Source organism: Stigmatopora argus, chromosome 23 (genome assembly GCF_051989625.1).
Source record: "Stigmatopora argus isolate UIUO_Sarg chromosome 23, RoL_Sarg_1.0, whole genome shotgun sequence".
Taxonomy (NCBI): domain Eukaryota; kingdom Metazoa; phylum Chordata; class Actinopteri; order Syngnathiformes; family Syngnathidae; genus Stigmatopora; species Stigmatopora argus.
The window spans coordinates 1,144,419-1,171,642 of NC_135409.1; the positions used below are offsets into that span (position 1 = coordinate 1,144,419).

Sequence of the window (27,224 nt, forward strand, 5' to 3'; positions counted from 1 at the left end):
GACCTTTTTACCTTTTGTCTCGCGATTACATTAAACATGTCCATCGACCAAACACCCCCACCCAAGATTAGATTTGCTTCATCATTGGAGGCACGTGAACAACAGTGTTGGTTGCTATAATTGCCATTCATTCACCTTTAATGATATCAATCCCATATCCTCTTAATCTGTTGACCAGCCTGATATAGCATGATGGCTGCATGCTGTAATGTCAAGAGTGGTAATTGGGGAGGAGAAAGCAGCATGGGACCTCTGCACTGTGATTCACAACCTCCAAGTCATTCAACAGCCATGGGCTTCAAAGCATTACTGACGCTGTATCTTGCTACAGTATCCACACCAATTGGCTGATCTTTACTGTAACACGCCAGTGCAACAGGAAACTACAGCAGCTCACCAGTGTGTTTCTTCCAAAAAGTATTTTTATTGCATTTATAATATTTGGCACGGTACAAATTCTTGGTGCTTTTACAAGATAAACCTGTAAAGGTTAACGGTAACCTTTGATTTTTTTTTGATTTTTTTTTGTTAAGGAATCTTTCTGTGTAAATATGTCCTCTTATCACTGCATTCGCTTTAGCTTTGTTAAAAATCACATAGAATGCCCCAACCCCATCGCCCTCATTTTTCAAAGTTGAGAAAGTTTCTTAAACAATGTAGTATTTTAAATAGAAGTTACAAGTTAGAAAATAGTTCATTTCCTTTTTAATATGTTTCTCTGTCCCAGCCCATAGTATCTTCAATTTGTCCATATATATTTATTTATAAGCATGTACAACAAAAGAACTTGACAGTCTTTGCGTCTGCTCTGTACAAAATAGGAGTTTCTGTCCATGTTTGTATTGTGCATTCTATTGCATGATTCAAGGGGTCTGGCTTAAGGGCGGTAACTTGGGCCTAAGGGTAGGCCATCTATGCTTGTTAAATTTGAGTTTCCTGTACCTTCTCCTTGATGTGAGTTTTAATGAGAAAGGGCTCAGCCATTGCTGTGATGGTGCTGGGCAAGGTTCGAGGCAAAGAATTCCCCACATTGTTCTCGGTCCATTTGGCACTGTGGCCACTGGGTTTGTATGTGTTGTATTTTGGCTTCATAGTGCTGAAGTCCATTTTATGGGGGCTACAGTCCACCTTGTGCGGACTGTAATCCATTTTAGGTCTCTGCGTGTGAGGACTGAAATCTGATTTGAAGGCGCTGAAGTCTGGCCTGTGAGGGCTGAAGTCTACCTTGAAAGCGTTATAGGGTTCCTTGGGTTTGTAGTTGCTGTCAATTTTACATTTCTGGATACTGTAGTCCGTTTTCGGTTTGGGTTGAGTGCTGTAGCCAGGGTTGAATGGACTGTAATCCACTTTGGGTCGAGGATGAGTTCCGAAGTCGTGCTTGAACGGGCTGTATTCAACCTTGTGTTTATGCTGGGTGTCGTACTCCGATCTTAATGGGCTGTAGTCCTGTTTGGATTTTGGTTGGGTACTGTAATCTCTTTTAAATGGGCTAAAGTCCGTCTTTTGCCTTGGATGAGTGCTGTAGTCTGATTTGAAAGGGCTGTAGTCAGTCCTTGTTTTTGGATGAGTCCCAAAGTCTGCTTTGAACGGGCTGTAGTCAGTCCTTGTTTTTGGATGAGTCCCAAGGTCTGCTTTGAACAGGCTGTTTTCTGCTTTGGGTCTGTGAGTGTTGTAGTTCTGTTTAAAGGGGCTGTAGTCAAGCTTTGGTCTATGGAGACTAAAATCTGGCGTGGACTTTTGGGCGTGGAAGCCCATACTGGGCTTGTATGTCGTATACTCGGCTTTTGGCTTGTGAAAGGTGAAATCAGGCTGCGGTTTGTATTCAGCCTTGGGTTTGTGACAGCTGTAGTCCGCCCTGTGAGTGAGATAGTCCAGTTTGTGTATGCTATTGTGGTCCCTTATCTCAGGTAGTCTCAGAGCTGTCTCTTGAGTTGCCGAAGCCGGTGGTGGAAGGTCCTCCTCGTCGACCTGGATGATCTCCACGGTGCGAGCAGCCGCCACGGTACTCCTTTGTTGGTGCCGTTTTCTCAGTTTGTAAAAGACAATAAGCATCACGGCAGCCATCAGCGTCACCGCCACAAAGCAGCCGATTATGATCTTGGTGGTTTTCATGACTTCGTCCAGACTAGGCCCCGACTTCCCAGGCTTGCTGGTGGCCCCTTTGATTCCGGGTGCTACAGATGGCTTGGCAGCACCGGGTGAGCTCTCGGTGCTTTGTAGCAATACGGTTGGTGTGGAGATGAACACTGGCTGAAAGATGGAGGGTGAGGCAGTTGTGGTTGTTCCAAGGCCAAGTCCTCCTCCTGCAGCGCCAGGCCCTGCAGTAGCAAAATATGTGGTTGTAGACTTCTTGGGTTTGGGCATCTCCGTGGTTGGGCCAAAGACCTCAACTGTCACCGTTGTGAAGTAGCTCAAGTTGGACGTATTGAGCTCAGCCGCGCTCACGTTGAAGTAGGCTGAAGCGTTGGACTTCCCGGCTGCATTGGATACCATGCAGGTGTACATGCCAGTGTCTAAAGTCAGGACGTTTGAGAAATTTAATGTGCCATCGTTAAGTACCAATATTCTCAAATGACTGGTGGCATGAGTCAGGATGGTCCCATTGGGTAAGAGCCAGCGTACTGACGACATTTGGGCCGTGCGACACCGAAGCTCTGCGACTCTTCCAGCTGAGATGTTTAAATCTCTCGGAGCATCTGCGATGAACGGAGCGGAACACTGTGTTGCCGCCGCCTCACCTTGATCCACTTCTACAAGCTGTCGACCTCTCATGGTGGGAGGTGAGTTACAGCGTCCGCAGCAAGTTGAGTTGGTGGGAATATATTCCTTTAGCCAGCGCGCTAACCATACAGCATCACAGCCACAGTTCCAAGGATTGTGATGGAGATGAAGCTCCACCAAGTACCTGAGCGGGTAGAACAGATCATGGGGCACAGAGCTTAGATTATTATGGGCGAGATTAAGCTCCACCAAGGACGGCAAACCGTCAAAGGCATTGCGTTCTACCACAGTTATCTGTGAGTTCATCACCCACAGTTTTTTCAGCGATCTCAGGCCATTAAAAGAACTCGGCTTTATGACAGGGAAGTGGTTTTCAGAGATCTCCAGCTCCTCCAAGCCCTTGAGAGGACTCATGTTTGGCATATCTCCCTTGATGTTACACATGCCCAAGTTGAGGTACTTGAGATTTTTTAGGCCCTCAAAAGCACCTTCTGAGATGTACTCCAGTTTCCGTAACTCTCCAAGGTCCAGTCGCATTAGGGAGGGCACCCGGTTAAAGGCATAGGAAGGAATGCTTTCAATGGGGTTGTTCCTCAGCCACAGTTCTCTTAGTTTGGACAAGTACTCAAAGGCCCCACTGGGTACCACCGTCAACCGGTTGTCAAACAGTTCTAGAGTGTTGAGGCTAGTAAGTCCATTAAACGCGCCCACTTCAATCTGCCGAATGGCATTTCGCCCAAGCTGGAGCACCTCAAGGTGGTGCAGGTGGCGAAATGAATCAGCCTGCACCGCCTCGATGGCGTTTTCCATCAGATTGAGGTGTCGCGTGTTGGCTGGTATGCCCGGGGGCACACGAGTGAGGCCCCGTCGGGTGCACACCACCTTCCCCTGCTGATTACTGCAAGAGCACTGTGGAGGACAGCCCTGGGGTCCTTGAGACGCCGCCCCTAAGGCCAGGGAGGCGCTGCTCCATGCTCGTGCCATCAGGAACACTACACAGAGTAGGGTGGCTTTCCTGGCACGATGTGCAGCTACCCTCCCCAGGAGACTCATGATGTGGCACATTCATAATTCAGCATCATTTGGGGGGCTGGTGGTGGTGGTGTATGTGCTTGGGGGCTTTGGGGACAGGAAGATGAGATGGTTGACTGGTTCTGTGAGGACCAGAGTCAGCAGGGACAAGAAAAGTGAAGATGAAACGCAGACATATTGAGTTCGGCGGCAGACTTTTGACTATGATTAGTTAATTTCCGTGATCTCTGTTCAAAGGTGATTGGGTTGAGTACGGGATGCTGGCTGTTCTGCAACATGGATGAAAAGGATGCAATGGTAAATTGGGTGAGCAAAAGTCATATTACAAAGACACAAGTCAAGAAGGTAGGGGTATGCAGACTGATTCAAAGATGTGTTGAAACATTAGAAACCTACCTCAAGTTAACATTACAGGCTCTTGAACTGCCATCGATATAAAGCCTCTCTGCAACGAGCTGTGGCACTCACTTTAGATGAACGTATATCCCGAGCAGTAACGAAAGCCTTTCAACAACTGCCCTGCTAAATAGGATGAGCCCTTTTGTGAAGCTGTACATCCAATCAAAGAGATTTGAAGGCCCTTTAAGGTGAGTGTTTTGTCTCTTGAACGACGATAACAACAACAACAAAAAGATCGTACATTAGAATCCACTCAAGCTCCCAAGGAAGTGGTGCTCCACTGCTGGCTTCTGACAGTCGGCTCCGCTCGCCTCGCTTGTCCTTGGAATCCGACAGCTGATCCTCTCGAAAGACACCTTATCCAGGTTTCCATAGCAGTGGTCCTGTGACACAATTGTCCAAAAGAGTCTAACAGGACGAAATAAAAAGGTTGAAAGAAATCCACAGTCAATTTTTCCAGCTTGCTTTTCTTATTGTTTGCAGCGCTCCAGAGAAGAGATTGACAATCCAAGGGGGTTTAGTTTTAAAAAAAAAAAGCCCCCGCCTTTCTCTTCCTCTTTGTATTCCTGTGCCGACTTTTCAGCAGTCAATCATTTGGTCGTTTGGTAAGTCTGACAGTTCTTTCACTCCCCAATGTGGCGTCGTGCCCACTTGATTTTTTTTGTGTTTATCCTAGCCTTCTTATCCTTTAAAATATATATATATATATATATATATATATATATATTTATATATTTATTTATTTTTTACACTAAACGCTCGGCGGGGGCTGTGAGGCTTTTTCCCGCTGTCCCCATCCTCTTGTCTCGTCATGTTGCTGCACACTGCGGCCGTTCGGCAAATTGTGGACGCACACGCGCCATCCCTAACAAGCGCACATAGCAGCAGCTGCAGCTTGCCTTCCGCGCACTTCCCAATAATCCGTCAATTTCTTCAGAGCGGGGGAGTGGGATGCGGGGATGGGTGGGGTGGGGGGATGCTGATTTTAGGGTAGGGGGATGAGTTTAGGAAGAGGAGGGGTGGTGCAGTTTCTCCTTTCGTTCCATTCGCTTCCGTTCCAGTCCTCCTTTTTCTTGTTTTTCTTAAACCTCCTCTTGTGGCGCCGATCAGCACCTCGCCTCCAACACAACGTCCGACCAAGAGAGCAGCAAGGCAAGTGCAGGGTGCGAGCAAGGCATACGGGCGAATCGTTAATAGTAGCGTCGATGTGGAAAGGATCCGCTGTAGCAGCTAAAGAGAGTGAGCAGGCTTGGATCTTTCTGTTTTGCTCTCTCGCTCTGTCTGTCTCTCTCTCGCTCTGTCTGTCTCTCTCTCGCTCTCTCTCTCCTCTCCTCTCTCTCCTCTCCTCTCTCTCTCTCTCTCTCTCTCTCTCTCTCTCTCTTTCTCCTCTCCTCCCTCTCTCTCTCTCTCTCTCTCTCTCTGGCTCCCACTCTCTTGCTCACTCTCCGCTTGCGCTGCAGTATCCTGATGTAGTTGGTTGAGCTCAAAGCACTCAGACCTTTTTTAGAGATGCACCTGTGGAAAAACCAGTTTGCTCCGGTGTCCTGCTTATCTTTTCTTTATTTTATGTGAGTTTGGCTCTTGGTTTAAGGATTTGAAAAGAAACCAAAAATATATTTATAGGTAATTGAAGGTATTCCACCAACAATACCCGTCAAGGCAGTTCTCTCACACTGCATTTTTATGAATTGAAAGTAAAAGGTGAAGGTAAATAAATAGTGCTTATGCATCCTGATCCTGTCGTGCAGGGTCAGGATGCAGATAACTACGCCACCAAACCCCTTGTCACTCTTCACTCTCTTCACCCAGGCTCACTTCACCCTCCGCCTCATCAATGCTCACCCTTGAACTCTCACTGTGTCAATTGTGATTTTAATAGCAACGACATTTTTATCCACATAGTACTTTAAGCATTCAGGGTCGATGAGAATCCCAAACATTGCACGTTCAAGTCTTAATCATGAATCATAACATTCGGAATATATTTTTTTCTTTTTATTCCCTTATGCCTTTGAGCAGACAGGACAAGCCCAAGATGGAAAAAAAACTGGCCTTGGGTGACCGACAATGGCTTTCTCATTCGAGTTGGTCATGTGTCCAATTCTGGGTGTGAATTGGTGTTTTAATTTTTCATACTTCATAATAGTGACCATAATCATTTGCCCATTAGGAAAGGCCCTTTTTGTTTCGGTTCAATTGAAGACACAATTTCTTGAAATGCAGTCAGTTTTTGCCAGTTGATAGAGCCTCCTAACCGTGTAGAAATTTAACCCCCCGACATGAGCAAAATCTTGCATCCCATAAAAGGTCATTATCATCAAGGCAATAGTCGAAAGATGAAACACGCTTTACCCTCCGCCGCCTGTGTCTTTGGAGGCTAAAACAAATTTGCCCTAAAGTTCCATCTTCCATATTCCACCTATGATTTGTACAACCCCCTTGCCCATTAAACGGGTAAGCTTCACGTCTAATTGATGGCTACTAAAGCTAGCTGTGACCGTACTGCTACGTGTGTGTATGTGTGTGTTTGTGTGTACGTGAGGTAACGGATAAGCTTGTAAGAGAGGGAGAGTTAGCACGGTAGGCAGAAAAGGTCAGAGCGCCTGTAGCGCAGTGCACTATTCCCACCGGCACAACGAGCACACAGCCGAGCCCGTGTTTTATACACCCACAGACTTCTCCTTTACTTCACAGCAATTGAATAGCAATGGGCTTCAATGGAGCACATGGCGGCCACATAAGTACATATACATTGGGGATTTTATTTCCCAACAGGGATTCCCTCACAGGGCAACCAGTGTGATACTGTTTAACTGTGACTTCCTCGTTGATCATCACATTTAAAATAGCATGCAATGCTAGTAAGTTGCAGTTGTGTCTGTGTGATTGTTGATAAGGTTATTTTGTAGACAGTTGGTTGGGTGAGCGGGTGACCTGAAATGAATCCATCTAGTCCAAGGCTTTAATGACCTGCAAAATACCTCACACTTGGTTCGTATTCAGTCTACTTTCACTCTCCCCTATTATCTACCTGCCCTGCAGTATATTGCTGAATGAAACCTGCTTTATGCCCTGTCAAACCTTTAATGTGATCAATCGTTGAGGGTGACAGTGTGAGTCCAAAGCCCAGTAGGAAAAATGTAGGGCACCAAGAAAAATCACTTATCCTGAGTGAATGGATTTCACCTGAAATACAAGAGCGTGGTTTTATGGCAAATTTGCATACTTGGCTAAGATGCTAGATTTGGAGCGGTGTTGCGATGCTTTAGATTGTGCCAGTATATAGTACGCTTGGTGGACAGCAGCCAGACAGCGGGGTCACACAGTGGGGCCCCATATGTTCACAGTAAAAACACACTCATTGATGAGTCTTGTCAGGCTTTACCTTCAGGACCGGAGACTAGTGACGACCCGATGAGCTGTCAGATTTGTGGGACCTTCACTCCAACATGTCAGTCCTGATGCCCTCCGCTTCCCCCGAGGCTCTCTGGATACTCCCTAGGCACCAGATTTGGTTTGGGGGTAACACGCGTCCTACTTTGGCGAGGCTTTGCCGGCCTTGGTTTTTCAAGGGGCGTATACAAACTGTACCAAACAACCCCTGGGGCAAGTTCTGGTGAATCTGGGCTTCGGCCAGTCACATGTAGGTCAGCAGCCTGTATCTGTTGGCATATGTGTGCGCGTCACTATTTCCATTTGGATTAAAACGCCTGCAGTGCAGCATACCAATGACGATCAGATTAGCGGAATGTACATCTGAACGTTAGTATGGTTTTCTTTTTCCAGGATCAAGGAATCATGGCTAGAGTCCGTAAATATCGCCATATTGTGCTCCACTATATGATTGACCTGCAATTAGAGTACAAAGAATGTAGGACAAACTATTGACTACAGCTACTACAATTATTGTGTAATGGGGTCTCATCCAAAGTGATTTTTACCACTTGGAAATACAATATTACGATAAAACCCATTACAGAAAAGGTTGATGTATGGGTTTGGTGTAAAATTGGAAAAGGACAAAGCAGGAATTTGTGGAATCATAATTTTCTTCTAAGTCAATGTGTGTAATATTCAGCCCCGATTGTGGCACTGTTGCATTAATTTGTGTAACCTGTAAATGGCCTGTAACAGTACTTGATTACACTGCTTGCTCCGGTGCAATTTTATCTTAAACCGCTATTTCCAGGCCACTGCACTGAAACGTACACACACACAACACAGTTACGCTGACCTTCAGGCCAAACGACCTGATTAGAGATCATCCCGATTTTCATCTTCATTTCTAGGAATTAATATGCGAGAGATTACAGACACACATACCAGTTGCAGTTTAAACAGTGTTCCTGTGATATCATTTCATAAGCAGAACACAAGTTTAATCACAACATGCTTTTTCTAGAGATTAATATTTGGCAATAAAGGCATTGTATCTGTATCCATTCTTGCTAATGCAACCAAGATAGCGTCGCTCAAGTGGCAGCCGGTAGCGGTAGCTGCGTCCGCTCTTGCTCGTTTTGTGTTTTTGCTGCGTTTGTAACTTTTTAAATTGCATTTTAATATTTCTTAATGCTTTCCCATATACTTTGCTTTGTACTTAGTGCTTTTTGCTTTGTTGTTTTACGGCCTTTGCGACTCGACCCCACCCGTCGCGTGGCTTAGTTTCTTTGTGCTAGTCCTAGCTAGATGTCTTTGGAGCCATTCAGCCACGCAGGATCAGCTGTGAGCAGTGGACGATAGTGCTGGGAGAAGAACTGACGCTCCAGATCGAGCATTCCATCTTTTTTGTGGGAGCGTGAGATCTCTCCCCGGTCAGATGGGGGAACTGTCGGTGCTTGCCGGGCTGCATTGGGAGAGTTGTATGCTTGTGTGCTTTGAAGCCCCCCACCGTCCTCTCCGCTGCTGCTGATCAGGTGATAGGACAATTTAGGAGGATCTAGGCAAGGAAGATGATCACCTCCAGACTACTGAGGGACTGTGCGGATCAACTTGAAAGAGTGATTCTGCATATTTGACCTCAGTCTCAGTCTGCAGAAGGTCCCCCCACCTTGGGGACTTCCTGTGTGTGGCTCCAGTTTTTTACCTAGGTCTACAATGTCTGTGTCTGTCTTGCTACTGCAACCAAGGAAATTTCCCGAATATGGGATGAAATAAAATTCTAATCTAATCTGTCTGGCCAGAGTGGATTATCTGCATGACAAACCAACTCAATTTGTCCTTATGCGCTCCACACTAATGTAATTTTTGTCATCACTTTTCAGTCCTAAATTCTCATGTTCAGCATATTTGCTTTCTCAAATGAGGGCAGTGTCAGGTCATGACAGTTCAAGGGAAACAGGTGTGTTCCCTTCCCCTCTCATCCCACATTATTTAATGTTTGAGCTTTAGTGAGCCGCCATTGTCTTCAGACTAATGGGCTTCATTATGTCGAGCTGTGTTCCTAGCAGCTGCCAGAGCCTGGATTAGCAGAAGAAAAGACGCTCCTTCGTTAGTATTCCTTAACCCACTCGGCCAGGGTAAAATGTGACAAGTGTCGCATTTTTACCATATTAAAAAATGGAGCAGCCTTTGTGTTCATGTAGTGGCTGCATTACAATTCATTGTGCATGTTTGTATGTGCAGTTGTCACCAGGTCGCTTTGCGAACTGACAATTGCTGGGCAAACTGTAGGTGAAAAAGTACCGTCTTTACTCGCATATAAACCGCTTTTTTCAGAAAAAATGATGACGAATCGAGGGCATGGCTTATATGCGCGTAAAAACGCGACATGCACGAAACTGCAAGTTGACGACGCCTTGACGCTCTGACGTCATGTGGCCGATACGGTCATTTATTTCAAAATAGAGAAAAGATAAACAGATAAAACGCTAAACAAAATGTATTTTGACGTCTATGAATATAATTCAAGGAAAAAATAAACCATATCTTGCATAAAACGTGAAAAAACTCACTTGTGCCACTGACTAGGCGCTCAGGGCGTCGCCATCTTACTATAGTTAAACGTGTTCTGACTGGCCAGATGCGAGAACACTAACTTTTGCCTGCTATTGCTCCCTCAGGGCGCTGCCATCTTACCGTAGTTAAACGTGCTGTGACTGTAGCGTTTACCATGTCAGCACATCCCAATAGTTAAAGCTGATCGAAGGTCTTGCGTTCGATCATTAAAATATAAACCTTGATACCTGCGTATGATACCACGTGAATATGAAGGTGAAAATTGTGAATCGGGCTTTTACGCGAGAAATTGTAAAATTCAATAATTTTAAGGGTGCGGCTTATACAGGCCTGTGGCTTATATAATGTAAGCCGTATATAAATATGGTAAGTCATGGCCACACAGCATCTAAATCTTTTGGACTTGGTGGATAAAATGCCTTTTTTGAACAAATACAAACACTATCTTCATTTTCTACATCCTGACAGAGTCCTTTCTTCAGAATTTCGGGCCTCAAAGAAAAAAAAACAAGTAATTCGCTTTGACGCTATCTGAGCCAATTTTAAAAAGTTTTATTGAATGTAGTGAAAGGCATAAACGGTGGTGATTCAGAGCGCAAACCTTAATAGACGAGTCCTGGCTTTTTAAGTAGTTTTCTAATGGAATATCTGCAGGAAATCTGATCAACCGTTTAAAACTCTTAAAAGGAGACATGATACCGCTAAGACATCTCCAAAAACTCAAATGTGATGCATTTTAAATCAAACCTTACTGTTATTCCGCTGACCTCCAAGCATTCTTTCAAAGCTTATCAAAAGTAGTCACCTTTTCGGCGTTCTTGCGGCCAAACCGATTAGCCTAAAATCTCGATCACACTTCATCTCGCACGCTATTAGTTTGACCTAGCCTGTACAATAACGTGGCATGAGATATAAAGCTGACTTCTGATGCGCATTTCATGCATGCAACATTACCCCAACTATTACAACCAAGAAATATACGATGACTAAAAATATTGCATGTTCAGCAATTATTTGTTGTTGTCCCATTTGTACTTCCCCGGTAATTTCATCCAGATTCAATAAGACTTAAGATAATTATTTTGCTTGCTTTTGGTTCAAGGCAAGAATTCCTTTAATGCATTCTCATGTTTTACCAACCCAATTAAGGGAAGGTACATGTGGCCCACCTTCATTTCATCATGTGACTCCTGACTTATGTGTAAGAATTCTCTGTTTAACGTGTGTGCATGAAATATGCTGCATTTATTCCTTCCCAGCCAATGGACTCTTTGCAGGGGCCATTTTTATGCCTCATTTGGGGACAACCGAGGTCAAACTTTTTTGCTGTTGTCAGTCTGCCTTTCCCATTCTTGTGAAGATCATATGTGGTGATTTCTTTTGGTTTTCACTCCTGGGTGTCCATTTTGACTCAAGGGCAAACTCCTAAATCATCTGCTTCTACAAGGCCAAAACCGTCTCCACCTATTAAATACCTTCATTAAACTTCATGGTATAGGAAATGTTGCTGTCGGGCCGACATCTACAAGAAACGGCCAATAAATACAGTGGGGCAAATAAGTATTTAGTCAACCACCAATTGTGCAAGTTATCCTACTTGAAAAGATTAGAGAGGCCTGTAATTGTCAAGATACCCATCTTCAACCAAACCTCAACCAAGAGAGACCGAATGTGGGGAAAAAAAACTGAAACTCAGTTTGATTTTTAAAGAACTTATTTGCAAATCATGGTGGACAATAAGTATTTGGTCAATACCAAAAGTTCATCTCAATACCTCGTTCTGTACCCTTTGTTGGCAATAACGGAGGCCAAACGTTTTCTGTAACGCTTCAGAAGCTTTTCACACACTGGTATTTTGGCCCATTCCTCCATGCAGATCTCCTCTAGAGCAGTGATGTTTTGGGGCTGTCGTTGGGCAACACGGACTTTCAAATCCCTCCACAGATTTTCTATGGGGTTGAGATCTGGAGACTGGCTAGGCCAGGACCTTGAAATGCTTCTTACGAAGCCACTCCTTTGTTGCCCTGGCTGTGTGTTTGTAATCATTGTCATGCTGAAGGACCCAGCCATGTCTCCTATTCAATATCCTTGCTGATGGAAGGAGAATTTCACTCAAAATCTCTCGATACGTGGCCCCATTCATTATTTCCCTTGCACAGATCAGTCGTCCTGATCCCTTTGCAGAAAAACAGCTCCAAAGCACGATTTTTCCACCCCCATGCTTCACAGTGGGTATGGTGTTCTTCGGATGCAATTCAGTATTCTTTCTCCTCCAAGGTGTCTTTTTATACCGATAATGAGTTAAAACAGATGCTATTAATACAGGTAATGAGTGGAGACCTCGTTAGAAGAAGTGGGACCTCTTTGACAGCCAGAAATCTTCTTTGTAGGTGACCAAATACTTATTTTCCACTCTAATTTGGAAATAAATTATTTAAAAATCAAACAATATGATTTTCTTTTTTTTCCACATTCTGTCTCATGGTTGAGGAGGTTTACATGTTGACAATTACAGGCCTCTTATCTTTTCAAGTAGGAGAACTTTCACAATTGTTGGTTGGCTAAATACTTATTTGCCCCACTGTAGAAGGGAGAATGCGCCACACGCAAACTTTTGGTTCAAAAGCGTCACTGCTTGAGTGTTTTTTGAAGCAGTGCAATCAGGTGTATACCCTCCGAGGGAAGGACTGTGTCAGGGGTCCTACTAGATTCAAGCTATGGTGAGATAAGGAAGGGGTGGGGTAGGTCTCGGAAGTAGGTGGGTAGCAGCAGGCAGCACTTTCTAAATTAAAGTCAATAATACAGTGACGCGTTCAATCAGATTCGAGCCTACCACGCCATCGCTAAGGGGAGCTGCGTGTCCTGATGTCGATTGACTTCTCCTGAGTACCTGTGCGGTGTGCGACATCTTTGCGTGGGTGAGTCCACACCGATTGAGTCAGGGCTGTCGTTTATTGTAGTACAAACTAAAAGAAAGTTACAGTTACAAGGTGTGTGGTTTATTTGGGAAAAAACACTAGTAATTGCTGTACAATGCATGAGTGGCTGAATTTTTCATGCTTTTGTTCCCTCAATATTACATTTGCTAATGATGGCAGGAGTGGCCCCTTAAAAATAGTGTCAAGCACTGTCTGAAAGTGTTTGAAAATATAGCAGCTGAACAGATTTCCCAAAATGCCATTCTATATACAGTGGTACCTCGTCATACGACCGCTCGTCATACAAAATGCTTGTCTTACGGGGGAAATTTCAATCGAATAATTCGCCCGTGATGCGGTCAAAATTTCGTGATGCGACCAAGCCAGGTGGCCATGGCATTTTTTTTGGCATATCTTTCGTGTATAACAATATCTACGAGCACGGAACGATTAATTCAGACGAGTTTCTCATACGACCAGGAAACGCACAACGCCCGGGCAAAAAGAGGGCTTTCTGGGTAATGAAGTATACTCTCAGAATAAAACTTCATTACCCACAATCAATACGTGGGTAAGCTCAACTATTGTATTTCCTGTTATTCTTTCTAAGGAAAGATGCTCCCGCAATCGTTCTTTAAAGACTATTTCTCGTTGGCAAGTGGTTGTGCGTTATCCTATTGTGATGACATTTGTATGCGACATTATCGAAATATTTTGAAGGGTAGACAAAAACAAACAACTCTTGATGCGTTCGTTTTGAAGACTTTGGCGGAGCGGCCAGGTGGTGTCAACCCGTAGAACTACGTAAGGTAAAAAAGATTACAACACATTTAGAATTTAGTTTTGTTTGAAGTTACATTAAACGTTGAGTGTCTGTATATAGTTATCCCAGTTAATTTAAATTTGTTTGTTCGTTCACGAGTGCATTGTTACCGTGGATAAAGCCCCCCCGAACACCCCCCCCCCCCCCCTCCGTGTATGCCGCTGTCTACCCTCCGTGAAATGCGTCTAATTTTACTCCTATTAAACACATTATTACTATCAAACCACTCGTTATTTATTATTTTGTCAATATATGGCGAATTATAAGAAATAAAACATTTTTTTCAATCCAATATCCTGTTTTTGGTGTTTTTTTCAGAGAGTTGAAACGAATTAATTTGTTTCCCATTCATTTCAATGGGAAACTTCCGATTAAGCTCGTATCTCGAGGTACCACTGTACTAGTTTTGTGTAGATGACTTAAAATGACCTAGCAAATATCTTACGCAATGGCTTCTTGTTACATTGATCTCAGAGAAAAGGCTGTGTTTGCTCTGTTTGAAATCTATTCAAATTCAACAACACATCAAACGAAACCATTGAGCGTAAAAGTGCCACGTACCTTACATCGAGCATTTTCACGGATACCCACTTTTCTCCGAGTTAATGGACTCGAGCAACAAGGCTGGTTTGGAGCTGCCGTATTTTACTGGAATAATGCGGTTATCTGAGGTGGGATACAATCCACTTGCACCATTTGCTGGATTCTTATACAGTAATACCTTGAGATACAAGCTTAATGTGTTCCGGGTCCAAGCTCGTATGTCGATTTACTTGTACAGTGGTACCTCTACATACGATCGTAATCCGTTCCGAGACTGAGATCGTATGACGAGATTCTCGTAACTCGAGCGGACTTTTCCCATTGAAATGAATGGAAAACAAATTAATTTGTTCCAACCCACTGAAAAAAACAGCAATAACAGGATATTGGATTGGATTTTTTTTTATTTCTTATAATTCGCCATCTATTAACAAAGTAACACATAACTAGTGGTTTAATTGTAATAAAATGTGTTTAATCTAACTAAAATTGGGCAGATTTCGCCGACGGGAGACAGAGACATTTGGGGGCGTGGGGGGGTGGGGTTCGTTTTTTTCCCACGACAACGCACTCGTAAACTGAACAAACAAATTTAAATTAACTTGGATTACAGACACTCAAACATACGTTTAATGTAACTTTACACAAAACTGAATTCTAATTTTGTTGTAATCTTTTGTTACCTTCGTTTTCCGGGTTGGCGGTTTGCCACGCCTCCACCCTCACGTTCGCTATCGACCAAAAACAGGATATTGGATTGGAAAAAATGTTTTATTTCTTTTAATTCACCATATATTGACTAAGTAATAAATAACGAGTGGTTTAATAGTAATAAAATGTGTTTAATAGAAGTAAAATTAGACGCATTTTGCAGAGGGGAGAGACAGCGGCATAAATGGAGGCGGGTGGCGGGGGGTGTTCGGGGGACTTTATCCACAGCACTCGTAAACGAACAAACAAATTTAAATTAACGTGGATTAATATATACAGACACACTCAAACATAAGTTTAATGTAACTTTACACAAAACTGAATTCTAATTTTGTTGTAATCTTTTGTTACCTTCGTTTTCCGGGTTGGCGGTTTGCCACGCCTCCACCCTCACGTTCGCTATCGATGGGCTGTTTGCTGTTGTACTACGTATTCCCTTCAAAATATTCCGAAAATGATTCACACAAATTTCGTCACAATAGGATAACCCACGACCACTTGCCAACGAGAAATAGTCTTGTAGTACATTTTAGCAATCGCTCCGCTGCTCATAAAGACCGGCTCGCAACTCCCTCGTTGAAATGGCTCTGGTCGCAGCCGCTTTGAACGGCGCCTATGAGAGAGAGTTTCGACCAGAAATATTACAAAGAGGGAATTGCAAGCCAGTGCCGCTGATGTTCTTAGGAGCAGAGAACGAGAAGTAATATAATACTCCTCGTATTAGATAATAATAATAATAACAGGAAATGCAACAGCTGAGCTTACCCACGTATTGATTGTGGGTAAAGTTTTATTCTGAGAAAGAGTGCCATTGCCTGTCGGCATTGTGTGCACGAGTATACTTCATTACCCAGAAAGCCATCTTTTTGCCCGCGCATGCGCGTTGTGCGTTTTCTGGTCTAAATAACTCATTCGGTGCTCGTAGATACACGAAAGATGTGCAAAAAAGACAGTGCCATGGCCACCTGGCTTGGTCACATCACAAAATTTTGATCGCATGACGGGCGAATTATTCGATCGAAATTTCCGTCGTAAGACGAAAATATTGTATGACGAGGTACCACTGTATCTCAAATCAACGTTTCCCATAGAAATGAACTACCGTATTTAATCTCATATAGGCCGCTTTCGTCGGACGAAAAAAATGATGACTGAAATGAGGGTACGGCTTATATGCGCACAAAAACACAACATGCACAAAACTGCAAGTTGACGACGATGATATGATGACGTCACGACCAAAAGACGCAATACAATGCGGATGATTATTTCAAAATAAAGAAAAGATAAAAGAATTGTTGTAAGCTTTAACTGCATGGCATGTTACTGGGGTGTCTGCTTTTGCCTGTGGCTACTGTGGGGGTAATTGAATCTGCTGCCTCTTGGGAAGGCAGTCGTATCCTTTGTACAATAGGTACAATAGTCGTATCGTTTTGGGGGCGGCGCTGAAAGTTTGTCTTTCAAGTGAATCGAGTGTAATCAGCGATACACTCGGATACAGATCATTTAATTACGTTTACTGGTTGCAGGTGCTCTGCAATCTTCAATACTTTGTTTAGCTCACTCTTATCCTCCCATATTTTGATTCAGTGCTCAGAATGACAGAATTAAAATGCATTTGGAAAAACTTGTTAGCTGCTATTCACAAAATTAACAACACATTACCGTTCGAACCCTGATGCCAGATATCATGTGATACTGTGAATTAAATTGCATTTACATTTGTGGATATAAGAAGTGGCAAAGTTCTTTGCTCTATTTTCTGCCTTTCTGTTGTCCTTCTTTGTCTTCTGTCCCGGTGCCCTCTGCCAGCACTAATCCTTCATGTCCTCTCCAAGTTAGTACTGATTAGCGGCATCTGGATTATGGCGGGCATGATGATGAGGGCAAATTAGGACAGATAGAACACCTTTTGAAATGCTTCTTCCCCAAAATGTTAACTCACTTGATCTTATTATAATGGTTTGAACCAACCTCCCCCACTCCCCGCTTCAGTATCAGGCTGGTCATAAAGCATCGGTTTCAAGCCTTTTGGGTCACTCCATTTTTACAGCACTCTTTTAGGCTTACATCCAATTTAATTTGCGCCCTCACATCTGATGCCACACTGATTCATAAAAAGTCCTGTGGCCGGCCACAGTCGAGAAAAGGCAAGTAGAGGTGGACTCCTATTCGCCACCGAATTGTTTTTTGTTGTCTAGCAACAAGCTAACACTATTTACTCAGCAGCTGTTTAGTAGGAATGACACAAGAACTTCTGCCCCCACACGCTGTACTGCAATCGGATAATTTTCTTCTTGGGCCTACCATCTGTTGTTGCTTTAGCAGGTTTATCTATTGGATGGTGCACGTTCACCCACTCGTTGTCATAATTGTATCCGCCTTCAAAGTGCAGCTTGCGGATGCCGTAAAATGGTAAGCCACTTGGATCAGCGTAGGTGTTGCTAAACAAAAATTTAAAGATGCAATTGCTTCATTCAAAGGAATGACAACTGCACAGACCTTTTGCAGTGAACATCTCCCTTGACTCACTCCGATTTATGGTACGTAGAGCATCATGTAGAGCGTCTTCACTTGCTCAACTCTGACACCTCCCACCCCCCTTTTTTCAGAACTTGAGTGCACAGCCCGCACAAAGCTCTTTCTGCTTTTGACAAGAAAACATACATTGACAAAAAGGCGTGTTGAAAAATGATTCTGTCTCTGCTCTCTCACACGACTGCCTGCTTCATTGTCTCAATCTGTCAGTGCAGACAGTCCAGGAGGACAGAAATGGCTCTCTGAGTGACAGGGGCTGCCGATGCCATTTGCCGCATCAACTGGTGAAAGGGGATAGAGGAAAAAAAGGCGGAGACGAATAATTTCGGCCTTGCCTTTTTTTATCTAATGTGGTCACTGAGACACAGACATTTTCCTAGACTGTAGACTGTTTGGATGTAATCCCGACGAGCTTGGTTTAATATGCCCACATCGCCAACACATAGGATCAGGCTATCTCAGGCACTCTTTTGTCACGGTGGCCGCAGACACATGAATATTTAAAATTCCATTATGAAATCTTAATTTGATTCACTGAGCGGCGGCAAGTGGAGCATGAGTACAGAGACCTGAGTTCTTGTAGTTGATATGAATACTTATCACGGGAAGTTTCTTGAAGCAGGGTACGGTAGACCTTTTTTGTCCTAAAAGTCAATTCTGGTCCCTGCTCTGCCACTGTCCTCACAAAGCTTATGGTATGAATCTTTTATGGACTAATAGATAGAAACTTGCCAATTAGCTTCTGCAATTTTGCACCGCATTGAGAGTGACTAGAATACAATCATAAATAGCACTTCTTTTTTCACTACAATACATGCTACATATTAGAACGGGGGTCGGGAACCTTTTTGACAGAGAAAGACTTAAACAATTCATATTTTCAAATGTTATTCATTGAGAGTCAAACTCAGAATTTAAAAGAAAACATGAAAATGTGTGCGTTTTTTTTGTAATTTCACCGCTTTTAAAGTACAAAAAGTCTCTGAATTCTTTTGACAACATCGTTACGCTGTTGCTAATCAATGTGAGTATGCATGAATAAGAAATGATTAAGTGGCGCTAGAGGTAGTGTCAACGCCACAGTGCCGCTGTGACGCTTCCTTTGGTATATTCGGGACTCAGCTCTCTCACCAGAGATTTCCGTAATTTACATCACAGATTGGTGTAGAGCCATATGCACCCATCAAAAAAGCCACATCTGGCTCCTGAGCCATAGGTTACCTACCCTTGTATTAGTGATAATTCCAAAATGAAATTTGATCTTGGAATCTTCTACTTGGGAATTTACTTGGAATTCCATGTTTAATCTATGGGAAAGCATGTAATTTATCATTTTTAATCATGTATTTTAAAATCTGATTGGGAAAGCAGGTGATTAATGCCTAAAAATATCCCAAACCATGTCAATTTCATCGTCTCTTTCATAGGAGATAAGTTTAATGCATCCACAGCTCTTATTTGTTTCATCAACCCGAATCCACCCACTTAAAAGGAATTATTTAATATTAATATTATTATAAATGAAGCTCAATTTTTAATGACCCCTATGCTATGTTGTCACCCTTCCAAGAAAAAAATCTGAGAACAGCCTGTTATTGATTTTAACAACCAGGCCCAATGCAGGTGCTTCAATTCATTCATTTCATTTTATCCAGGATCTATAAAGTAATTTTTGAACAGATTTGGAGTGATTTAGTTTGCTGACAAAAGCCTTTTACTTTTTAAACCTTCCTGTAATTATGTGTCCATTGTTTTTATTGCCGTTTAATTGCAGTAATGGTGATGAAACTTCCTCTCAAAAATCCCCCCTTATTGATCCAGTATTGCAAATGGTTTTTCAATGTATTTGCCATATTTTAGGTCACTTTTGTGGTACTATTTCAGCATAAGGTTTGGATGGTAAACCTCAGCATATTGGTGTTAGGAAAAATCAATGTTCAATGATTTCATTGGTCAGTAGATGTCTGTCCTCCACGACAAATGCCATAATAATAATATAACAATCGGACATAGGCCCTGTCGTCATTATCACAACACAAAGCCTACTTGTCATCACACGCAGAAACTGCGTGTGACGAAATTGATGGTGCTTCTCCATAAGCTACGTTTAATCGGCAAAAGACCTAAATAAGTGTAAGTTACGGACTTGTAATTTGTCATTCCGCTGTTGAGGATACAGGTCGCTTACCTCTCGCTTACCTCTCACTGTCTTCCACTTACCTTTCCTCAGTCAGCTAGTAGGAGGCAGATCACCAACCAAACATCTGTTCATATACCGCAGAGGGGAATGTGTGTTATGTTAGCGCGAGTTTAGATTTCTGATGGATGTGGGGAAAAAACTGTCCTTAAGCCTATTTGTCCGTGCTTTGTGGGACCTGTAGCGTCTGCCAGAGGGAAGCAGCTGGAACAGATTGTGACCAGGGTGGTAAGGGTCCCCTATGATGTTCTTGGCTCTGCTGAGGTAACGAGGGCTGGCGATGTCTTCAAGTGAGGGCAGAGAGCAGCCGACAATCCGCTGGGCAGTGTTAATCACTTTCTGCATGGCCTTTTTGTCTGCCGCCGTGCTTCCAGCGTACCACACTGTGATGCCGTACGCCAGGATGCTCTCTACAGTGGTTCTATAGAAGGTTCTCAGAAGATTGGTGCCCAAGTTGTTCTTCCTAAGTACCCTGAGGAAATGGAGTCGTGTCTGAGCCTTCTTCACCACTGCCGTGGTGTTTGTAGACCATGAGAGCTTGTGAGTGACGTGGACCCCCAGGAATTTAAAGGACTGGACCCTGTCTACACATACTCCATTTATGAGGAGTGGGGCCAGATCTGTGCCGTGTTTGCGAAAGTCCAGGATTATTTCTTTAGTTTTCGTGGTGTTCAGTGTGAGATTGTTCACCGAGCACCACGAAGACAAATTGTTGACCTCATCTCTGTAAGCCGACTCATCCCCTCCTGAGATGAGTCCGACCACAGTGGTGTCGTCAGCGAATTTGATGATGGCGTTAGACTGGTGGGTGGGTGTACAGTCGTAGGTGTACAGGGAGTACAGAAGAGGACTCAGTACACAGCCTTGAGGGGAGCCAGTGCTTAGTGTGATGGAGGAAGAGAGGTGGGGACCAAGTCTAACAGTCTGTGGTCGGTTGGCCAAGAAGTCCTTTATCCAGCAGCAGATTGAAGAGGATAGTCCAAGGTGGGAGAGTTTGTCAGTCAGAATGTCCGGTTTTATGGTATTGAAGGCTGAGCTATAGTCAATGAAGAGCATCCTCACGTAGTTCCCAGGGTGTTCCAGGTGGCTCAGTGCTGTATGAAGAGCAATGGCAATAGCATCATCAGTGGACCTGTTTGCTCTATAAGCAAACTGGTGAGGGTCAATTGAGGGAGAGATTGTATTCCTGATATGGCGGGCTACCAACTTTTCAAAGCACTTCATGATCACAGGCGTGAGGGCAACAGGCCTATAATCATTCATGCTGCCAATGGTTGGCTTTTTGGGGACAGGGATGATGGTGGCAGATTTCAGACAAGATGGAATGATGGATAGTTGCAGGGAACAATTGAAAATATTTGTGAAGACTCCAGCCAGCTGGTCAGCACAGGCTTTGAGCACCTTCCCAGGTACTCCGTCTGGGCCAGCAGCCTTCCTGGTGTTCACGGACCGCATTACCAGTCTCACTTCCTGTTCCCGGAACGTCAGTGTATTGCTGCCGGGTGGTGGTGGGGGTGTAGAGACTGGGTCTGATTTGTCAGTCTCAAAGCGGGCAAAGAAACGGTTCAATTTCTCCGCTAGTGAGGCATCTGCATTAACAGACATATTATTGTTATTGTAGTTGGTAATATGTCGTATTCCTTGCCACATCTTCTTTGGGTTATTTTCTGTGAAGTGCTCCTCAATTTTTTTGGTATATGCTGCCTTGGCCTTTTTAATGCCTCTTTTCAGCTCAGCTCTGGCAGCGCTATATTTTATCTTGTCCCCTGATCTAAAGGCGGAGTTACGGCATTTGATGAGTGCCTGTGGACAGTGCTGTGTCACATTATACCTTATTGTAAGCCAAGACATTTCAAATGAACTTAGTGCAACCATTTCTGTTACAATCCTATTGGATTTACCACACACAACAAAGCAGATTCTAAACAGACTTCATTTTTACACCCACAACATTTTTTCTCTCTTTAATTACAAGCTCCATTATCAACGACTTCACATCCATTTTCATTCAATCCCTTTAAACCTTCAATGCCGGTGTGTTTTATTCATTAATAGCTGACTGCTAATTTGTATTCATAGCCCTCTGGTTGAACTGTCTATCCTTATCCTGATTAAGTTTGAGAAATTATATTCAACACAAAATGTGATTTCACTTTTTTTGTAAAAAAAATTAGTTGTCTGAATTTGAATAGCAAATTGATTTGAAGCAGTCATCTTGGCATGTTTTTAAAGTTGTGAAATTGCCACATGTGGAATTTGACAAGTAAACAACTCGAAAGTTTGCATGTTCTTACATCCACCAATAAACATGCTTTATTTTTATGTTTTTTATTTTGTTTATTTATTTTTTACATTCATTCTATTTTATTTGTGAATTTATTTTACTCCTCGCACTTATCCGTCCTCTCGGACAGTTTGATTTTGTCTTTGCTTAAACCTTGATTAATTACCTCTTCCCAGCGAGCGACACTTTTACAAGATATTGATTTGAGTGGAAATATGATCAAGACTGCGATGGCATCTGTTACTGCTGGGTTTAATATGTCTTCTTTAACAGGAGCTCGCACCGCATGTCCGATTAGCGATAAAAAGATTTTGCACAGGCCAGTGGACATGATTTGCAACCGGATAATGAGTATTCTCAGCATTGAGTGGATGTAGTTCATTTCATTAGAAAATAGTTTTATTTGACCTAAAAATATTCGTACCTCATTTGGAAAAGCTGATTTGCATGGCCAGGCAGCACTAAAATTTTTGAAATGCAATCCCGCTACATGATTTCAATTTGTTTTAGTGCAACTTTTGGCTCTGGCGAGAGGGGTCCTGCAAAGCAGCTTTGTATTTATTTATTCAATCACTTCTTTATTTGTATTCACTTCCAAAGAGTTAAGTGAATTCAATCAGCCGTTGTGTTTTAAACAATGACCTTCTGTCTCCGCTTGTGCTCGGGAATGACTGCAATTTTGCATGCCTAAACACACACGCACACAACTTTTTGTGTCCCCCCATACAACCTCATCACCTCATTTCCATCCGCTGTGTCGACACATTCGGCAGCATTTATGAGATTATGGGAGACCATTTGCGTTCTGACACGATCTTGGCTCGACGGAGAGCCTCTACTGAGAGCCATCTCGGCTCCATTCAAATGAGTTTCTAGGCCGCCTCGTGCCTTCCTTGCCATTGCTTTATTTTTGAAGCTATTATAAGGCAAGATGAAGAAAAAAAAAGTACAAAATTTGGGGGGTAAAATGCACCCATTGATTTAATGACTCATTCCTTTGCTGCTTGGTGCCACTCACGCTAGGCTGCACAGTTTGTCATAAAATAGGGCTACTAGTCGTTTTCCTCACATTTTCCCTTTCCATCTTGTGACGATGCTCTGTGGACGTGTTCCGTCCTAATGGCCTAGTTATGTAACTGCAACTGGGCGCAAAGTGCTAACGAGTTGGCACTGCGAAGCCCAGAAATATTTACAGATAGATAAGGATTGAGTATGCTTTCTTTTTAAATTTATATCTAACCTGGATCGGACGGCAATCCCACTATGAATTGACCACGGGTCTCAGATTATCCTTGTGTTAAATAAAAGCTTTTTTGTTCTTTGGCAACATGATGAGTCCGAGCAGTTTACAATTTTAATTCCGGGGAAATTTCCCCCATGGCTATGGCATTATGCGGCGGTGCTTCTAATCACGAGACTGGGCCTCCTATCTCTGTAGCATACCTGCCCTCTCGCTTTCTCGCTGACTTTGAAAAAAATAAAACAAGAGTGTACTTGTGTTCTTTCCACCAATTCTCCCATGAGTGGTCAAAAGCAAATGAATAGATAATTAGTCTGAATAAGCAAAATTTTTCTTATGAGTTGCAAGTGGCTAATTTCCTAGGAGTTACGTTGCAAGAAACACATAAGCCATGCTAATTTAACGCTGCTGATGGGTTGTTCAGTGACCAACTAATAAAGACAGATGTTCCAGACTGAAGGTTAATTTTGGTGATGACAAAGCACTTCCGGAAAATCCATATTATCTTAGAGAATCCATGTAATGGACACTGCCAACTGCTCAAAGATAGCATCTTTACTTCATTTCTGGAATGTTGCCCGAAATCTGATCTCTCCTAAAGATCGCTAGAGTGGTACCTCGAGATACGAGCTTAATGCGTTCCAGGACGGAGCTCGTATGTCGATTTACTCATATCTCAAATGAACGTTTCCCATAGAAATGAACTAAAAACAAATTAATTAGTTCCAACCCTCTGAATAAACACCAAAAACAGGATATTGAATTGGAAAAACATTTTTATTTGTTCTAATTCACCATCAATTAACAAATAACTACTGATTTAATAGTACTAAAATTAGATGGAGGGGGACAGGGGAGAGAGAGGGGGACAGAGAGGCAACGCGCTCGTAACATAACATAAACAAATTTTTAAAAACTTGGATTACGATGCAGACACACTCAAAAATAAGTTTATTCTAAACTTATACTAAACTTAATTCTAATTTAGTTTTAAATTTTTATACCCTTCTTCTGCCGGGTCGGCTCTATTTGCCCCTGACTTTCAGATGCAACCTACCGAGGGTTGTTTGCTTTTGTCTTCCCTTCAAAATATTCGCAAAATGATGCACACAAATGTCCTCACAATAGGATAACGCAAGACCACTTGCCAACTTGCCCGGGAAGTAGTACTCCTCTCGTATTAGCGAACAAGCTCTGCCATTCGCACTGACTAACGGGAAAAAAACACTGAAAAAATGCAAGGCTCCACCCAGTGCTCGTAAAGACATTACACGAGGGAGTTGCGACCAGAAAGACAGTGCCAACGATGTTCTTATGAGCAGCCTCTCACATCCGCTGTATGCTCTTATATCAAAATTTGTCTCGTATCTCAGGATAAATATTTGCTGAAAATTTTACTCCGATCTCAAATTTCTTGTATGTCGAGGTATTACTGTATATCAAAATTTGTCTCATGTCTCAAGGTAAATATTTGCTCGAAATTTTACTTGTATCTCAAATCGCTCGTATGTCGGGGCACTCATATGTTGAGGTATTACTGTATAATGTTTCTTCCTTGTTGGGATACAGGTGGAGGTGGAAGTGGAGAGCATGGACAAAGCCGGCAACTTCATCGGCTGGTTGCACATCGAAGGGGTCAACCTGTCGGTGGCGCTGGTAGAGAACGCCCTGTCCAAGGTCCACTTTACAGCCGAACGAAGCAACTACTACAAAACGCTTGTAACAGCTGAGGAGGAATGCCGGCAGAGGAAGGAGAAGGTAGGTGCTGTTTTAAACTCCAGGTAACTCCTTGGTGAATGTACGCCACACAAATCACTATTTCCACCGGGATGATTGGCATTGAATTATTATGTTTTAGTGCCAAAAAGGTACAAAACCCAAGATTGACCGTGATTGCCATGAAATGCCAAAAACATTTTGTCTTTCTCTCTATCAAATGATCTGGAACCCTGAGAGGTTTTTCACGTAGCTGCACAGACACCATGCTGTAACCCTCATTCGATCAGTCCGTTTCCTCATTTACACTTTTGTAAACTGTCATTTAATGTGTGGTTAATGTCAAAACAGTTAATTTTCAACAGAACTCTGGTTCGTCTAGCACAGTTAGAGGCAAACAATAGGTTATGATTAGAAAATTACAATACAGTGGTACCTCGACATACGATCGTAATCCGTTCCGAGATTGCGATCCAATGACGAGCTTTTCGTAACTCGAGCGGACGTTTCCCATTGAAATGAATTGAAAACAAATTAATTAGTTCCAACCCTCTGAAAAAACACAAAAAAACAGGATATTGGATTGGAAAAAATGTTTTATTTCTTCTAATTCTCCATATATTGACAAAGTAATAAATAACAAGTGGTTTAATAGTAATAAAATGTGTTTAATAGGAGTAAAATTAGACACATTTTGCGGAGGGTAGAGACAGCGACATACACGGAGGCAAGGGGGTGGGGCGGAGTTTCGGTGGGACTTTATCCACAACGCACTCGTAAACGAACAAACAACGAAAATGATGCGTAATCCAAGCTTTAGAATTAGCGCGCCACATCACTTGTAGGTTTTTTTCTTGATGTTGTGTCTCTTGAAGGCACACGGGTTCTCCGCATTGTACACCAGTAGCGGCTTAGCGGTAATGCCTTCTCTGCCACGATGAATGTCCGCCTGGGCATCTTTTTCCAAAAAAGACCAGTTTCATCGCAGTTGAAAACTTGCTGGGGGATGTAACTTTCCTGGGTGATAATCAAGGCAAATGTCTTGATGAATTCCACCGCGGCTTTCGAATTGGAACTCGCCGCTTCCCCGTGTCGGATTACCGAGTGTAATCCAGATCTTTTTTTAAATTTTTCGAACCAGCCATGACTCGCTTTAAAGGGTTCTGAAGTTTTGTTTTTCTTTTATCCACAATAAAAGAAGGTTCTCCATCTCGTCGTGAATGTCACTGCGCCGGTGGGAGATTATAGTTAGTCCCTTGGAAGACCTCTTCTCCTTAATTGCGTCCTTCTGCTTAAGGATGGTGGATATAGTTGACGGATTCCTCTCGTATTGCCGAGCGAGCTCGGTAACACACTCATATTTTTCAATTATTTCGCGTTTCATGTCCATTGTCAACGGTCGCCTTTTCTTTGCAAAACTCTGCCGATCCATAGTATTGTTTACCTGGTATGTAAATGTAGACCAACGTGGGGGAAAAAAGCGGTTGTGGAAATGCAAAGTCCGCCCAGTGCTCGTAGATATAATAATAATAATAATAATAATAACAATAATAATAATAATCGGACATAGGCCCTGTCGTCATCATCAACAACAAAAAGCCTACTTGTCATCACACCCAGAAACTGCGTATGACGAAATTGGTGGTGCTTCTCCATAAGCTGCGTTTACTCGGCAAAAGACCTAAATAAGTGATAGTTACGGACTTGTAATTTGGCATTCTGCTGTTATGGATACAGGTCACTTACCTCTCATTGTCTTTCACTTACCTCCAGTCAGCTAGTAGGAGGCAGATCACCACCCAAACATCTTTTCATATTACCTCAGAAGGGAATGTGTGTTGTGTTACCGCAAATTTAGAGTTCTGATGGATGTGGGGAAAAAACTGTCCTTAAGCCTATTTGTCCATACTTTGTGGGACCTATAGCGTCTGCCAGAGGGCAGCAGCTGGAACAGATTGTGACCAGGGTGGTAAAGGTCCCCTATGATGTTCCTGGCTCTGCTGAGGTAACGAGGGCTGGCAATGTCTTCCAGTGAGGGCAGAGAGCAGCCGACAATCCTCTGGGCAGTGTTAATCACTTTCTGCATGGCCTTTTTGTCTGCCGCCATGCTTCCAGCGTACCACACTGTGATGCAGTACGCCAGGATG

General features: G+C 43.0%; 2 protein-coding genes across 5 annotated transcripts in view; one reads left to right on the top strand and one right to left on the bottom strand.

Annotated features, from left to right (window-relative positions):
• Window positions 1–27,224, top strand: part of snd1 (staphylococcal nuclease and tudor domain containing 1) — a 157,493-nt gene that overhangs the window by 87,845 nt on the left and 42,424 nt on the right. The window contains exons 17-18 of one of the 3 annotated variants that reach the window (XM_077593848.1): window positions 3,991–4,098; window positions 4,168–4,206. In XM_077593848.1, the coding sequence (XP_077449974.1) occupies window positions 3,991–4,098; window positions 4,168–4,191 (132 nt within the window). In that variant the 3' untranslated portion in view covers window positions 4,192–4,206. Of the gene's footprint in view, window positions 1–3,990; window positions 4,694–24,930; window positions 25,120–27,224 lie in introns of those variants that run through there. The other 2 variants (XM_077593846.1, XM_077593847.1) reach the window with 2 other exon arrangements.
• On the bottom strand, window positions 401–5,454 carry lrrc4.1 (leucine rich repeat containing 4.1). 2 transcript variants are annotated; one of them, XM_077593845.1, is made up of 2 exons: window positions 4,150–5,454; window positions 401–4,017 (listed from the first exon to the last, which is right to left on the bottom strand). In XM_077593845.1, the coding sequence occupies exon 2, from the start codon at window positions 3,784–3,786 to the stop codon at window positions 922–924; it is 2,865 nt and encodes a 954-aa protein (XP_077449971.1). In that variant the 5' UTR covers window positions 3,787–4,017; window positions 4,150–5,454; the 3' UTR covers window positions 401–921. The 2 variants fall into 2 exon arrangements, with proteins under 2 accessions (XP_077449971.1, XP_077449970.1); XM_077593844.1 differs by having other exon boundaries at window positions 401–4,022.

Bases quoted from the DNA above. Each gene is read 5' to 3' on its own strand.
- lrrc4.1 (XM_077593845.1), bottom strand. From the start codon at position 3,786: ATGTGCCACATCATGAGTCTCCTGGGGAGGGTAGCTGCACATCGTGCC.